We start from the raw sequence: 15,853 nt of genomic DNA on the forward strand, positions 1-15,853 counted from the left end.
CAGTCCACTTGACACTGGGAAGAACCCAGAGCACATGGAGGTCAACTCATATGAACACCATGTGGAAACAAAATCTCCGAAACAAGCTCTGACCACACATGTGGGGCAAACATTCAGACCTTCCAAAATAGTGAGTTCAGAATGAATATATTCACTGAGACATCATCATTACTGTTTTAATTTGCACTCGAATGTGTACGTTCACCATGTTATTGTATAATTTGCTTTACATCTGGGACATTTTACACCTTTAATCTTTATCCTTTGTATTTCTTTTTCTAAGTCTTATTGTTATTCTTATCCTTGGTATTGCATGCAAACCTTTTTAACGAGACTCCCTTCATTTCACTGCACACAATGTGTGAGCATGTGGCAAATAAAACCTTTGAATCTTGAGACCTGAACACCCAACAACAACTATGACTACATATGTTCGTCAACAACCTTACTACCCATGACGAGATGGCACCAATGTCATTAAACACTAATTGCGACTGTGTCAACATGCATTATTGTTGTCGAAGACAAAACTAAAATGTAGTTTTAAAAAAGGAGGAGATGAAATATTATAGACTGGTCAGTGAATACAAGTGTTAAATAAGCAGTTGGCTTTGCATTTTGTAGTGATTCAATCTGTGTTTCCATCAGATAATAACATAAAATCCTATGTGAAATGAGCTAAGACAAGTTTTGCTGCAGCTGTATAATTCCCTCGAACAGCATCTAAGTCAGCGGACACATCGCTCTCAGTTGATACCTTTAATGTTCAAATCCTGACCAACATCGGTTTCCTGGCTACAGGGACATTTCAGAGGGAAGGTCGGGATATAGTTCTTCATAAAGAGAAATCGGAGCGTGGTAGTTTGCTGATTGCAAATAGCCGGCATGCGCTTGTTCGTTTAGAATGACAGAAACATACAAATGGGGGAAAGAACAAAACTGATGACCATGCACGTGTCATAAATCCGACTTTGTGTGCAAAGTAAGAATATCTCTGAACACTTATTAGTCTTCATTTATTGGTCTATTTAGCCTCAAGTTCTATTCGGGGTTCCCATGGTCATGGAAAACATCGAAAAATCATGGAATTAGTAAAAACTATTTAAAGTTTTGGAAAAGTCATGGAATTTTATTGTGTTCAATAAAATTGTGACAGTAATTTTCTGTGTTTTTTTAAATTTATCATTTATTTTTATTGGTGAAATAGAGTGACAGGAACAAAACAACATGACAGAAGCAGTAACGTAGAACATAAACAGTAGAAATAAGGTGAGTAGACATACAAACAACAATAGACAATTTTCTGTGGTTAATGTCCATGTAAAGTAACATAACAGCAAATGTATTTTCTGCAGCTGTTGACATAGCGTTGCTGTGTGTGTGATGTTTTGTTTAACATCACGTACCTGTCCTCATTGTTTCCCTGTGTTCACTCTCCCTTCATGTATGCCAGCTGGCTGCAATAATGTTTGAATAGAGTTTGAATCTGATTTGCTTGAAAGGCACTTTGCAGGTGTGGCGAGACAAAAATAAAATAAAATAACTATGGGTCCTTGAAAAGTCATGGAAAAGTTTTGAAATTTTGTCCACGAAAATGTGTGGGAACTATTGCTTTCTATTGCTGCCCCCGTTCCTCCCTTAGTCTAACTCCAAGCTATAAAGCGTGAGAGACATCAGCCGCACTGAGCTGCACTGATTTGTAATGATTTGTACTTCCTCTGACAATTAAAACCAGCACTCAGTGATTCTGCTGTCATCTTGGTTTGCTGGAGCTGCTAAAGCCCGACAGTGCAGCGTAGAATTAAGAGAACGACCTCTGTCAGATAAAGATGGGGTCATCACGTCACACAAATGTTACTGTACTCTCTGATATAATGTATTTAAAGCCGTGGCAGCCTGCAGTTCACAAAAGTTCTCTCATGAAAAGTGTCAGCTGAGCCACTGGAGTCCCCGTCTGAATCAGAGGGGAGAAGAAGAAAGGAGGAAAAACGTATGGAGGTGGGAGGTTGTGAAGCAGGGAAGTAGAAGTGGGGGAGAGTGAGAACACACTGTGACAGAGAAGAATAGAGAGAAGGGGAAAGAGAAGATCAAACGAGGGCGAACTTTGGCAAGACAGGATAAAAAGCTGGATTATGCACTAAAAGACAGAGAAGGGTTGGAGAGAAGAGGTAAATATGGATGTTGGAATAACCTTGAAACAAAGTGGGACAAAAGAGACTGAGAAACTGAGCTCAGGGTTTTTTCCTGGTTTGAAACGAGGCAGAGGTGGTACCATCCTGATCACGTCCACACACGTGCATGTGTATTGTACCTTCAACTGTCTGTACGGAAACACTTTTTACAAGCAACGTATTCAAACAATTATATGTTAAAAATAACTACAGTTATAAGAAATTGTGGCCAAATTGCTACATGGAGTCAGTTATGTCTTTAATGTGAATTCCTGGATATTAAATGTTCATGTGCAATTTTCTGTGCTCCCAGTAATATTTGTTTGTGTACTGAAGTAGCAGATCACATGACCTGGTTAAGCTATGTTTGAGACTGAGAACATATAACAAATACTGATGTACTGAATATAAGGGGTGGGGGAAAAAATCCATGGTGACACGGTGCTTGTCACGGTCACTTTGCAACCTCAGATGCAACCTGCTGCCGTGTTCTTGAAAGCTGCCGCAAAAAAGGCACAAGAGTAGCACCCAGCGCCCGACCTCGCGTTTTCCAGACGTTTAAAGATGCGGCATGTGTACGGCCTCTAATTTCCAGGGCTGGTACCTGCAGTTATCCCACAAGCTCGTTGATAACATGTCGTGCAGGAAATCCAAAGTGTGGAATCATTTTGAGAAGGTGAAGGACGAACCCAAGGTGATATGTAAACTCATCTTCATTGGTCGACTACAAACATGACGTATCACCTGAAACATGGAAGTAGCTACATGCACATTAGCCCACAGTGTCATTAGCAGGCGGCTCGCTCAGTGTGTGACGTGCACTTGTAGATAAAATATAGGCCTATATTAATGAAGGTTCATTAGTACGGTTTTGTATTTCTCTGTAATGTAGCACAGTGTTAACAATGTTACTGATACTATTCTTTCTCACACCTTCAACTCAAACCATTGTGTTGCCCCACCCAAAATATATACTTAAATATTTAAATTAATATCGTAAACATGCAGATGACTAGTCGACTAATGGCGCTAAATGACGACTGTCGGTCGACTAGCAATATTCTAATTGGCAGAGCCTTACCCGGTGCACTACACTGAATATGATAGCGCCAATACATTGCCGTATAGCCACAAGATGTGTGTGGACGGTGATGTCTTAGTGACAGAAGGAGAGACGAGAGACAGACTGTTTGTCTTCATGTGAGTGAATAACCTTGGAGTAATGTTAACCTGAGCTAATAAAGTGCGTGTAGTCCTGAGCCGTGTGGTATCATCGGGTTTATTTTATATGACTGGCCACCTTTTATAGGATTAGAGGCCAGCTGCTAGCTATAAGACGGGAGAAGAAATTGATACACTGCGAGACAAGGAAGAGTCAGAGGGGATCATTCATACAGAAAAATACTATGTTCCCTTTCCTTTCCTCTCATCTCCTCTCCTCTTTCATTTCCTGTCCCTTCACATTATTTTCCCACTGCTAATCAGAATGACTAGAAAAATGAAATCAGTAAATCATTAGTCACCCCTCCGGCATGACACAATGAAATGACACGTCTATCCTCCCTTCGCCGCCACCCACTCCACACACACACATATATAAACACACACACACTCACACACCCTGCTGTGGGTATCTGCTCCCATCATTACTCATGATAATGGTGATTCCATTTAATATCAAGCTATTAAATAAAAAATAATTACTGGGAATGAAATCAATGGATTAAATTCACTCTCATTATTTCACAGCCTCGCTCACAAACCCCGAAAAACAAAACATGCTCACTGCTTGGGCGCTAATAAACTATGAGGTTCATAAAAGATGATTGTGGATAATTAATTAAGAGTCAAAACAGCATGAAAAAACGGACTGAAAAAAGTCTGGGTGATTCAGGAGCACTCAGTGAGTGAGATTTCTTCTCTCTCCTTCTCCATCTTGGATGTGTCTGGCACCGGCTCAGCACTCTCTGACCATGGTGTGAAAAGATTTACTCAGCTCTGGCTAATTATTAGGAAGGGGGAAATGATTAGCTGAAGAGTTATGAGTAATAAATCTGTCTATGTTTCATTAACAACCTGTTTGGAAACATTTCATTTAGCTCCTGCTCATTAAAGAGAGTGGTAATGGAAGGAAAAGCAGGGAAAAGGTAAGGAAAGGAAAGGTGGGGGAGAAGCAGGTCTGCAGTAATTGGTGTAACGTAGCAAAATTTTTAACAACCTGGTGAAAAGGTCAAATGAGAGAGGATGGAAAGAGTGAGAGACGGAGCAGAGGAGCATGTCATCGGTATCATTAGGTGAAGTGTATCTTTATATTTGCTAACAGATCAGTGTGGAGATGAGTGTGAAACTAATTCCCCTAATTGATGTTACCACACCGACACAACTTGATTAGGTCACGATTGTAATGTGTGCGCCGCTGTGTGTGTGGATCCACTAATTTGTTTAAATGTACTATAAACTTTAAAAAACCCAAACCGAAAAACAGTTCTGAATTTGTCTGATGTTTATAGGACATTTGATCAATCCCACTGCAACATCTGCTCATTTGCATAACGCCTGTGTGAAATAGTTTTGCACCTGCGGCAACTCGCTGCTATTATTGCACTCTTTGTAAGCTACTTTCGAGGCATTCTGCAGACAAAGCTGTATTCAGCTACACCCTACAGCTTAGCTGCATTAATTGAAAGCACCGGCATCCAAGCAACACATACAAATCTGTCTAATGACATTACACACATATCGCGTATAGTCCACACACACCTCCCCGCACTGGCCTGTTTTATTTCTGATACACAGAATCGCCTGGCTGCCAAATCGTTATTAGTGCTATTATCAAGCAAACAGACCGACACCACCCACAGGGAAGGGAATGCATTGGCTGGTTTCTATGTCCACCAAATTCACCTTAAGTACCATTTGGCAAGCATGGGCCAATTATTTGTCCCTTTATTCCTGTTTTTTCCTCTATTTTTTGTTATTTCGTGGCTCAAAAACCAAGCATTTTATTTTAATTCTTTCCCTCACCCAAACTAAAAAACCCTCACCAATTGTCGTCTTCGCTGTTTTTAATTTCAACTTCTCACATCTCCTTTGAAATCCAAACAAGCAGGTGCACAAACACCTTTTTTTAGCTGTTCTTCAGTTTCTCAAAAGTCTCTTTCTCCTGCTACCTCTTAACTCCTCTCTCTCTTCACTCAACAGCATGTTTTCATCAATGCATGCTTCCTCTGTTTTTTCCATCCTTCCCCTCCTCTTTTGTGTCATTAAGTTTTTAAGAATAACCCTGGGCTCCTACAACAGATGCTGCGGAGGTAAAAGAGCTTACGTGCACAAACGCGCATGTCAACAGAACATGCTATTGTGTTGGAAAGGTAGAGCTGTTAACACTGTCTATTAGTGAGACGGAGAAGTCTTTCTGCTAGAATCAGCCACATTATAATGACATCTCACTTTCCTGCATGGCTTTCTCTCTCTCGGCCTTTTGCTCTTTGTTATTCAAAACTCTCATCAGAAAAGGTTGTTTTCTCCTTGCGGCTCCATTGAAGCATCCGCCTTCAGGAGAGTTTCATCTTCTTTTTGTCGGGAATAAAAGCTGCAACACCCTGCAAGATGGTGATCAATAGATTTCTGTTTGAGCTTACCTCTGTGGAAAAAGAGACATCTAGTTTCGGTAAATAACTACATCTTAATTAGCGCTAAATCCAATTAAGTACTTATTATTATTTTAAGATTTCAGATATTTTCTTCAACAGATTGCAGCCCTTGACTCCCTGCTGAATATCTCCAGCTCTGACGACAGATGTACTCCACAAAGGCAGACCATGAGACGCATAGCATCTTAAAAAAACAAAAACAAAACACAGGCATCACATAAATGGAACAACTTCACGCTGACTTCTCACCAAAACTCCCACATTAAAAACATGAATGCAGAAAAACACACGGGAGCCTGGCGTATAACCAAAGCCTGCAGCTATTCAGAAAAGGAGATGGTTGCAAGGCTGGATAATCATTAGACCGCAGACAAAGCAGAGGCGCACACACTCACGTACACACAGATGCTGGGAGGCAGGAGCTGCAACATGTTTAACAAGGAGTGAGAGAAAGTGAGGACCGAAGGGGAGAACGCTTTTTGAGTGAAAGGCCATCTGCTGAATCAGTGGCGATGCCAGTCGCTCGCAAGCTTTCCCATTGCTCGCACCTGCCAGCCTGCCAAAGCACCCTCAGGAGGACGAAAGCACCAACTTCACACACACAAACGCACACGCACTCTCGTGGAGCAATAATGCGGCACGCACACAGGCTATAACTGGTGTGATTTGTCAGCGCCGTGCTGCGTCTGAGGAGCTTTCGACGTTTTTTCATGTTTTCCCTCCTGCGGTAACAATAGCATAACAGCACTTTATTAAACGAGAACAGGACAGAACAGAATGGCCTGCAAATCAGCCCGTTTATGAGGCATAGCTGTGCGGTGCCCTGCCAGCAAAGGCTGCAGGGGAGTGTGTGTGTGTGTGGGGATGTGTGTGAGCCAGAAAGACAGAGTGACTGTACCGGCATTCATTGTTATTTTATAGTTCAGTGATAAAAAACCTCCCTATCAGGGTGCTCAAGATGTGGTCAGGATTGTAGATTCAATAGGTGAACTAGGTGTAAAACAAGAACAAAAAGCTCTCCAGCACTTGTATCCAGGCTGGTGATTATTGGGGAAATGATTTAAACAGCTGACATTTAGGGAGAAAAAGGGCCTTACAAAGGTCTGGTGGGAAATCATTTCAACCCTGGCTGACTCTCAGTGTCAATTTCAATTCCAGTTTAATCATCGTCCACACTGAACCAGTCTCAAAGCATACATCAGATTCTCCATACATTACTGAGGAAGGGAGTGTCATCCAAATGTGAATTTCAAGAACGGAACAGGAAATGAAAGCCAGGGAGCTGAAGATGAAGCGAAATGACGAGACAAGCAGAGAGAGTGCTGTGAAAAGAGAGAGAAATGGACTGATTCACAGATAAGATGGCAGGTTTAGGGGGAGGTATGGTCAACAAGAGAGGAGAGAAGACCAATCCTTATTTTTAGATTTCTCCCAGTTCCTCCAAAACCTGAAGTATGACACTCCTATTGCACCTAACAGTGCAATCGCCCACCCATCATCCCTCTCTACCCTTCCTTCTCCTCCTCCTCTCTCAAACACACTTGTAATCTACCTTTTCATCTTTTGCTTCTTGCACCTCACCCCTTCTTCCCGCTGTGCCGCTGGCTCTCCTCCTCCCTCCATCAATCTCCTTTTTTCCCTCTTCCTCTCTCAAGCCTCCTCCTTTTTCTCTCTATCTTTCACACCATCTCAAAATGTAGCTCTCTAGTGGCACAAACATACTTCAGATGTACCCCCCCTCTTGCTTCAGTCTGTCACTGCCTTTCTAATACGCTCTCATTTTCTCCTCCACTTGTGTCTCTCCTTTACCTTGCTTCTGTCCATCTCCCCCCCACTCCGAGCTCTCTCTTTCTCTTTTCTCTCTATTGATGTACCTTTGATCCTCGCCTCATTCCCCAGCTACAAACACACTCCACCTATACGCACGTCCGCACACATTTTGACAGATGTACAGATGTTGTTTAATAGAAAGCAGTAATCAACACTACTTCTCTCCCAAGCGTCCCCACCTCCAAATGGAAGAAAGATAGATAGAGACGGAGTGAAAGAAAGAGGAGGAGAGGGAGAGAGAGGCCTGAAATTGATGGCAGTGCATCGACCCTTCCGTAAAACCTAGTTAACACCTCCCCAGCCTGTGAAACCTGATTAGTTGAGTGTGTGTGTGCGTGTTTGTGGCATCCTGCGTGTGTTCGTAGCTCGCTATGTTTAACAGGTTGTTTTGATTTTTACACACACAACCTCATAATTCCCCTCTGATTAAAGAAAATGTTGATGTGTTCCCATTCCTATGCCGTGTGTGTGTGTCACACAGGACAGTCTCCACTGATTACATCCCTCCTAGTCAATAGTGAATAGAGCACTCAGCCTGATAAGCAATCACCTGAATCAATACTAATGTTTTTAGTGTGTGTATGTCTGTGTGTGCATGTTTGCATGTGTGTGTGTGTAATTCTTAGCATGTAGCTAATCTAAGCGGAGCTCATAGAGGATAAACATTTAGTTACAGGCACGGTAAATCACAGATGCTGTCGTCCCTTTCTCTCCTCTCTTGCCACCGTCCCTTTCTTCTCCATCCAAAGAGCCCTCTCCTTACTCTGACCCTTTTATCTTTCTCGCCTCTCACCAATCGGCATTCTTTTATTTTCCTTTCTCCTTCTCATCTCCTCCTCCTCTTTGGCCTTCTTCGAGACAGAGCGTTAACAGCAACCTAACCTTCAAAGGATATCAGAGAGAGTCCATGCTCTTCACATACAGAATAACGCAGCCTTTAGTTTAGGCTTTAGCAGCAGTGTAAATGTCAAAGTTGGAGGCCCCGCTTTTGGCACACCCACATGTAATCCCTCACAGACAGACAGAGAGATATGAAGTGAGACCAAGTGGAAGAGCCTGCTGAACTCTCATGTGTACGTGAATGCACAACTATAATACCAGTTTGGCCCTCTACATGTGATTAGTGGCAGATTTGCTTTGAGCATGAGCTATTGTCTTCTATGGAAATACTGAAGACGCAAACCTCATGGCAGCACTACCTTGGACGTTCCACGTAAATGTCAATCAGCTCAAGTCAGCAGCCAAACCAGAGTTGGTGGAAAGTTGAACGAAGACTGTTTTTATTTGTTTCCATTCCTCCTGCATGACGTGTGTTTTACAACGATAAAATTACAGTTTATTTAAATGGAGTCTGGTAGATTCATGGGCTGCATCTGGTAAGACAAAAAGGATCTTACTTTTAAACAAAAACATCCATCTCTGTAGGGATCCTTTTCCATAATGTTGTCAGACTCTTACGATAACAATCTGAGCCTGACAGTGTCAAAAACAAATACTTTTAATGGATGGACACTGACGTTGCCCAATTACCCATTAACATTGCAGCTTGTATCGCTGTTGCCAACTGAAGCGCTCTCACACAACTCTGAACCAATCTATAAAATTGTTGCTCCCATTGGTTGCTTTGACACAAAAAAATAGGAAAATAGGGTCTAGATTGAAAAATACCAAAGTTTCCCCTAACCTTCCTTGTCGGTTACCCTATATTGTGCCACCAGTGAGATCACAGCTGTCAGTGGCGTAACCCGAGAAAGACCCATGATGGTGTTTGCCAAAACGAAAACACCAAAACCAACAATTTGTCAGTCTTAGTACTTTCCACTTTAAGTCTGTGACCCTTAGCCCGTTGGTTCCCCATGAAGATGTAAATCTTTATTTAGGAGATGCGCTTTGGGGACTTCAGCAACACAAAGTTTGCTGATCTGGTGGGAAGTCAGTACCGTCTGGGATCAGACAGCTGGCACAAAAATGATCAACTGGAGGTATCGTCTGATTGGAGACATTTCGATACTACTTGGTACTGGGTTATTTCAGTTGATACCTTAAATGTATCAAGTACAGATACTCAGCTCTAAACATGGGTAAACAGTGCATTTGTTGGTAACTAATCTCAGCTGTGGGGTTGATGCTTCAGTGAGCGTTTACGACAGTCTATTAGTATATTAGACTGACTCATCATAAACTACAGTGCCAATGTTCTGTCAGGCAGTGCAGAGATGTTTTTGGACAACAATAGCAAAAGGTCATTTGCTCAGTGAGTTGGATCGATTGGTAGTTTTTGGTCTTTTCCACCTTTTAACAACCTTGTTTGGGGCTGTTGTTTGATATTTGAAACTATCCAGAGAAGCCTGCCACATGTTTGATGTATGCTACACTTTACCTTTGCCCTGTGCACTCATACAGTTCATACTGATGTGACTTTGGTGTCTCTTTATTTTGACCCTACCTTCCGCTGACAACGAAGCAAGTCACCAGGAAGATGAGCAGAACGATTCCCCCGGCGATGGACACAGCCAGAATGGTGGACTGGTTAGGGTCCCCGATGGCAAAGACATCTATATAGGAGACAAAGGGAACACAGCGGATTCATAAACAAAAGCACAAAGGAGGATGGAAAATGAGCAGAGGATGTTTTCTGCAGCAAGGAAAGTGAAGGGAGAGAAGACGAAGGGAGGCTGGGAGTAAAAAAGACAGCAAGGTGAGTGTGGTGGGGAAAAGTGGGAGAGAGAATGAAATATGATAGCATTAGAAAAGAGATAAAAGACAGAGGTTGAAGGAGAGGGAGAAAAGAGAGAGCGGCGAACGAGAAAAAGAGAGTGAGGGAGGTGGACGGAATAGTAAGTAAGGTCCTTGATGAAAAGCGCTCTCCCTCTCTGCATCGCCTATGAGGGTATGAGAGTGGACGTGAAAGCCATTCCCATTCGGCCGCGCTGTCCAAATGGATATGTTAACATTGCACATAACAAGGCTACCGCCGAGAACTTTCTGCAAAGATGCATCGATTTTTACGCCACACCAATCGAGCCATTACTCAAAACAAATACCCCATTTATCTGGCTTAGCTAAGCATGAGCGGACACGTGTGTCTGTATATGTGTGTGTGCGTATGTATATATGAGTGTGTGTTGTGTGTTGAAGAGGCAAATGAATGCCCCAGGCAGCCACAGATAAGCATTGATCTCCTATTACATTTACTGGCGCACACATATACAGCCTTCTCTAACAATCAATACAATTGATCTGATTAGATAACCTTGATATGATTGCTCTGGGGTCAGCTGAATGTGGCACAACCTGTATTTTACAGCTCTGAACTTGGCTGTGAACGTGCTGTATGAAGGCTGAGTAACGACTATATACCAGTGATACCTAACCTGTGTCCTGAGCTCCAAAAGCTGCAGCACAATTGCAATCTTTTTTTTTTTTTTAACGTCACATTCAAGATCATTGTTGCAGGATAAGAACAGAAACCCAGCTTTGAAATCCTTTTATTGATTATTGAATGATTAGCAGGCTAATGTGTGCCTGCTGTATGCTACACAGACAATCTATAGCGCAGTGCTGTACATTAACTGATTTATCCCCCTCTGCCTGCCTGTCTGGGAATCAATGTTCACTTTGAAGTGCGCGTTATGGGGCCTCTAAAGCAGAAAATCCTGGAGCACATAATAAAGCGATAATGAAAGTGGATTACAGCAAACAACAGAGAAAAAGGACAAGTGACACAAAACATCATGACAGAGATACAGCATAGTATGCCTCAGAGCAGCATGTGAGGCCTGGCCCCACTGACCCAGATCGAACCAGGCATAGATTTCTCTTTTGTGCCTCCTCCTCTTCTTTCCTAAAGTCTAAGTATGGAATACATCTCTTAATGTAAATGGTCAGTCTCCTTGAAGCAGAAATACAGATCACTGGAGTTGCAGTGAAGTTGTAAGTGGGGGGAATAAAACCAATCCAAAACACAGGAGTCAGATGTCCAGTCAATATTAAGGCCTAGTCCACATTGACACGGATATTTTTGTAAACAGGACTGTTCTCCGTCCAAAATGAAAATCCAGAAACACAACTGAAGCGCTGGCAAGAGTGTGCCAAACCCACAGGTGGTGATATAACCTTAACCCTAAAGCCAAAAAGAAGATGTTGGCTAATTAGCAGCCTGAAAAAAGCTACTACCTGAAGGCAGTGTTGGGCATGTTATTCTAAAAATTTAATATATTACTCGTTACTCTTTTCAAAGGTAATAAAATTACTTAACTATAACTCCCTGCCAACAGTAATTCGTTAGACTACTCGTTATATTGCTTTTCCATTACACCACATTAGGGACAGCAGCAGCTCAGTCCATAGGGAGTTGGGTTGGGAAGCGGAAGGTCGCCGGACTGGTAGCCGGAGAGGTGCCAGTTCACCTCCTCCATTCACTTTTGGAGCAACATTTCATCCACCACATATCCAGCCACAACCTTCATTACTTCTTTGTAGCTGCAGCTGACCATGATTAAAATCCAGTTTTGGTTGTTCAGCCAGCTGACCCCAGTGGCTGAGGAGGGCTCATCTTTGGTGGGGTGTATTTCCTGGAGCTTCACGTTGTTGTGCTGTCGGTCGTAGTAGCCAAAGTGTTTCAGACTGGAGGTTTGAGGACGTGGTTTTTTGCAGTGGAAAGAGTTTTAGTCAACAACTTGCAGCAGCAGTGTTCTTGTCATCTTTCCTCGGGACAAAACCAAAGTAATGGAAATATTTGCAGCTGCTAAGGTAAGCAATACCAACTAGTTTGCTGCTTTATGATGTACGTGTGCAGCACGACGATTATTAAAATGAGTCTGCTGACGTGACTGTTGTATTTCAAGTCAGTAGTGACATGATAATAAAAGCAACCTTGTAACAAGTTGTGTGGTTTTGGAGCGTGTTATGCCAAACACTGCCTGAAGGCTACCTGTAGTTGTGCATTCTGACGCCTCTGTTCCTTAATATAATAGAAGAGTAACTGTAGATTTATGTGTAAAAAGTCCTGCAAGCAAGGTCAGAGCCAGCACTATTTTGGTCACATTGGCAACTGCACAAAACGTCGCCTCATATTTGATGCTTCACAAAGGAGATATTTGCGCACACTGTAACGTTACAAGGCCAGACTCGCAACAGTGAAAAGAGTTATTTTAAAATCTTCACCCTGGACAGACTTTTACAAAAGTTTCATTTTTAGTGACCTAAAATGCAGTGTGCGTGTGGACAAAAGACCATTTGAAAAGCTACAATTACAAAATACTCGTGTCCCTGGGGACGAGGCCTAAATTCATTCATGAGGAATTCTGGTGTTTTTCGTTCCATCTTTTAAATTCATGGTTAAATTCATGATTTCTGCCAGGTGCAAACTTCTTCCAGCCTTTTTAGACTTTGCTCCCGTCCTTGGTGTAAGTCAAAAGCTCACAATCCAGGAAAGCAAGTTTGCAGATTCTTTTTTTTCCTCCATTGCGAAATTGGATTGTCTCCTTTTTACCTGATACTTATTCTAGGATACTTTCAAGCCACCGGTTCAGACACGTAGATGACAACCTGTGAGGCTGCCGACGTTTCTCTCTCTGACAACAGAAGTGAAGCAGCCATTCAGATGAAAAGTGAGCTATTTTATAACCATCAGGTGGATTGATTTAAACTGCAGGGGGGATGAATCTGACACTTTACAGTACTGCAATGTGATATAATATGCCAGTACGTTTTCCTCTGCAGTTAATCTTCGTGCTTCTGGTTTGCCTTCACCATTCACCTCTTATTTTGTTGTGTTAACACTGGATTGTTTTTCAATTTGCCTGCCATTCCGATTTTCAGCCGAAAACCACAGAGAAATTTAAAAAAAAAAAAAAAAAGGGGGGGGGGGAAGAGATGAAACAATAACAATTCAATTGCACAAAATGAAAAGGCAAAATAAAGGGGGAAAAAAATGAAATGGCTTATTCATTACAAATAAATATGTATTATTCACTCCTTTACCTTCGTGGCTTGTTTCCAATTCGATCTCTCCGCCGTAGCTCCCATAGCCCCCATCAGTCCGAGCCCTGACCCTGAACACGTAGGTGGTCCCTGGCTTCAGCCCGTCCACTGTCATCATGTTGGAGCGAGTCTTCAAGACTGTGTAGTTCTGCTCCCGCTGATTCTGAAGTGTGGGAAAGAGCAGGAGGAGAGAGTTTAAGGCCAAATTCATTGGATAATACTAAGTGTCAGAGAATAATGTCATCGTGGATAAAAAAGGGCTGAAATTATAGATATACTTTAAAGGGTTATATAAAGAGCAATGGACTGTGGTATCGAGAGAGACAGAAAAAACCCCAAGAAAGTCTGACAATAATAGAAACCTCAAATTGTTTAATTTAAATGTCTCCAGGGGCTACATCCACCTCACTAAGTTTTCATTTGTTCATCACTGGACCATTTGGTCGCATTTATACATGAGCATCTGTCAAGTCCCAAATCTTATCCTCTTTACACTTGGGGGCAATATGTGGTTACTCAAGTCCCGCTTCACTTCGCTCCTCAACTACCTTGTAGGTGTGTGTGCGTGTGTGTGCTTGTATGTGTGTGCACTTTAAAATGTGTGTGTAGGAGGATGAATAAAGAATAAGTGTGTCTGTCAGTAAGCTGATTCCCTGCAGAGAGGCTGATACTCTACCTAATGGAAGACACTCTACAACAAGGATTAACACTATTTTACAGCTAATGCCTGCCAACACACGCACACACACACACACACACACACACACACACACAGAGGCTTAATTTCATCACCTTGGCCGTGTTTTACGAGGTTTGTTCGACAGATGTGTGGTTAATTGGCTTGGTGTGAGCAGTAGGGGAGACGTGAGGGATAGAGAGATAGAGGGAGATACATTTGTGATGAACAGTCATTACAGACGTGCCCTAAGGCTAAACCCATATCCTACGAGCCTGGACGCCATGTAGATGAAGAAAACAAAGGGAGGGGAGAGGAACATGTTGCGTTGAACTTGTTTAAAGGTTGCTCCAGAGATTTAGTGTTGTACTTAAAACAAGTTTTACATTTTAGGGTCAGACGAGGGTCATATCTTTGGGCTAAATATGAAGCTATAGCCAGCAGCTGCTTAGCTTAGCTTAGAACAAAGACTGGAAATAGGGAAACTTTTGCATGGCTAACAAAATCTCCCTACCAGCTCACAAATTAACATGTTCTATGTCCTTTGTTAATCAATGCAAGAAAGATATGACATGGTAGTTTGTAAGCTTCAGAGATGTTGGTAGGTAGACATAGCAAGGCTAGCTGTTTCCTCTTGTTTCCAGTGTTTGTGCTAAGCTAACTAGCTGCTAGTGATAGCTTTGTATTTACCGCACAGACATTAGAGTGGTATCAGTCTTCCCCTCTAAAGGCCTTTACACACTCGGGGTGTGACAAGCAACATGTTGTAACACTTGTTGCATTTAAGGTTTTGATGCAAATAGATTCAGCTGCAGTGATGTGAATTTGCAACACCTACTGGGATCTGACCCAAAGGTGTCTGGCAGGCCTGTCTGAGGTAAATTGTTATATAACCTAAAAGCTACTTTATTGAGTTTCCTTTCAGCAAAATGCTGAAAATGCTGAATTCACTCAGAGTGAATTTGAGTTCCTTCTGGTAAACAGCTTCATAATGCAGATGTCTTGGGCTTTTATGTGAAAGGTAATATGGGAAGTAGTGGATCTGGTATGCGCTACCTTTGCCAGTGTTGAAAGAAGTAATAAAGTTTGCCATATTGGTTCAGACTGCGGAGCCTCCATGTTGCTGTTTTATAATCTTCATAGCGATAGGCGAAACATAATTGGTTGATGCCTTTATTTGCAATGCAAAAGTCAGAAAAATCATTCATTCATTCATTCATCTTCTAACCACTTCATCCTCTTGAGGGTCGCGGGGGGGCTGTAGCCTATCCCCATCCCGGCGAGAGGCAGGGTACACCCTGGACAGGTCGCCAGACTATCACAGGGCTGACACATACACACCTACGGACAATTTAGAGTTATCAATTAACCTAGTCCCCAATCTGCATGTCTTTGGACTGTGGGAGGAAGCCAGAGTGCCCGGAGAGAACCCGCGCTGACACGGGAAGAACATGCAAACTCTGCACAGAAGGGCGCCCACACCCGGGATCGAACCGGCAACCCTCTTGCTGTGAGGCGACAGTGCTAACCACCACACC

The 15,853-nt window shown here is 42.5% G+C and overlaps 1 protein-coding gene across 2 annotated transcripts in view; it reads right to left on the reverse strand.

Moving 5' to 3' along the window:
* Positions 1–15,853, reverse strand: part of LOC117271950 (ephrin type-A receptor 3) — a 117,163-nt gene that overhangs the window by 32,853 nt on the left and 68,457 nt on the right. For both annotated transcript variants that reach the window (XM_033650532.2, XM_033650533.2), the window contains exons 9-10: positions 13,640–13,802; positions 10,101–10,209 (exon numbers count right to left, since the gene is read on the reverse strand). In XM_033650532.2, the coding sequence (XP_033506423.1) occupies positions 10,101–10,209; positions 13,640–13,802 (272 nt within the window). The remainder of the gene's footprint in view (positions 1–10,100; positions 10,210–13,639; positions 13,803–15,853) is intronic.

The sequence above is a fragment of the Epinephelus lanceolatus genome, chromosome 12 (assembly GCF_041903045.1).
Source record: "Epinephelus lanceolatus isolate andai-2023 chromosome 12, ASM4190304v1, whole genome shotgun sequence".
Lineage (NCBI taxonomy): Eukaryota > Metazoa > Chordata > Actinopteri > Perciformes > Serranidae > Epinephelus > Epinephelus lanceolatus.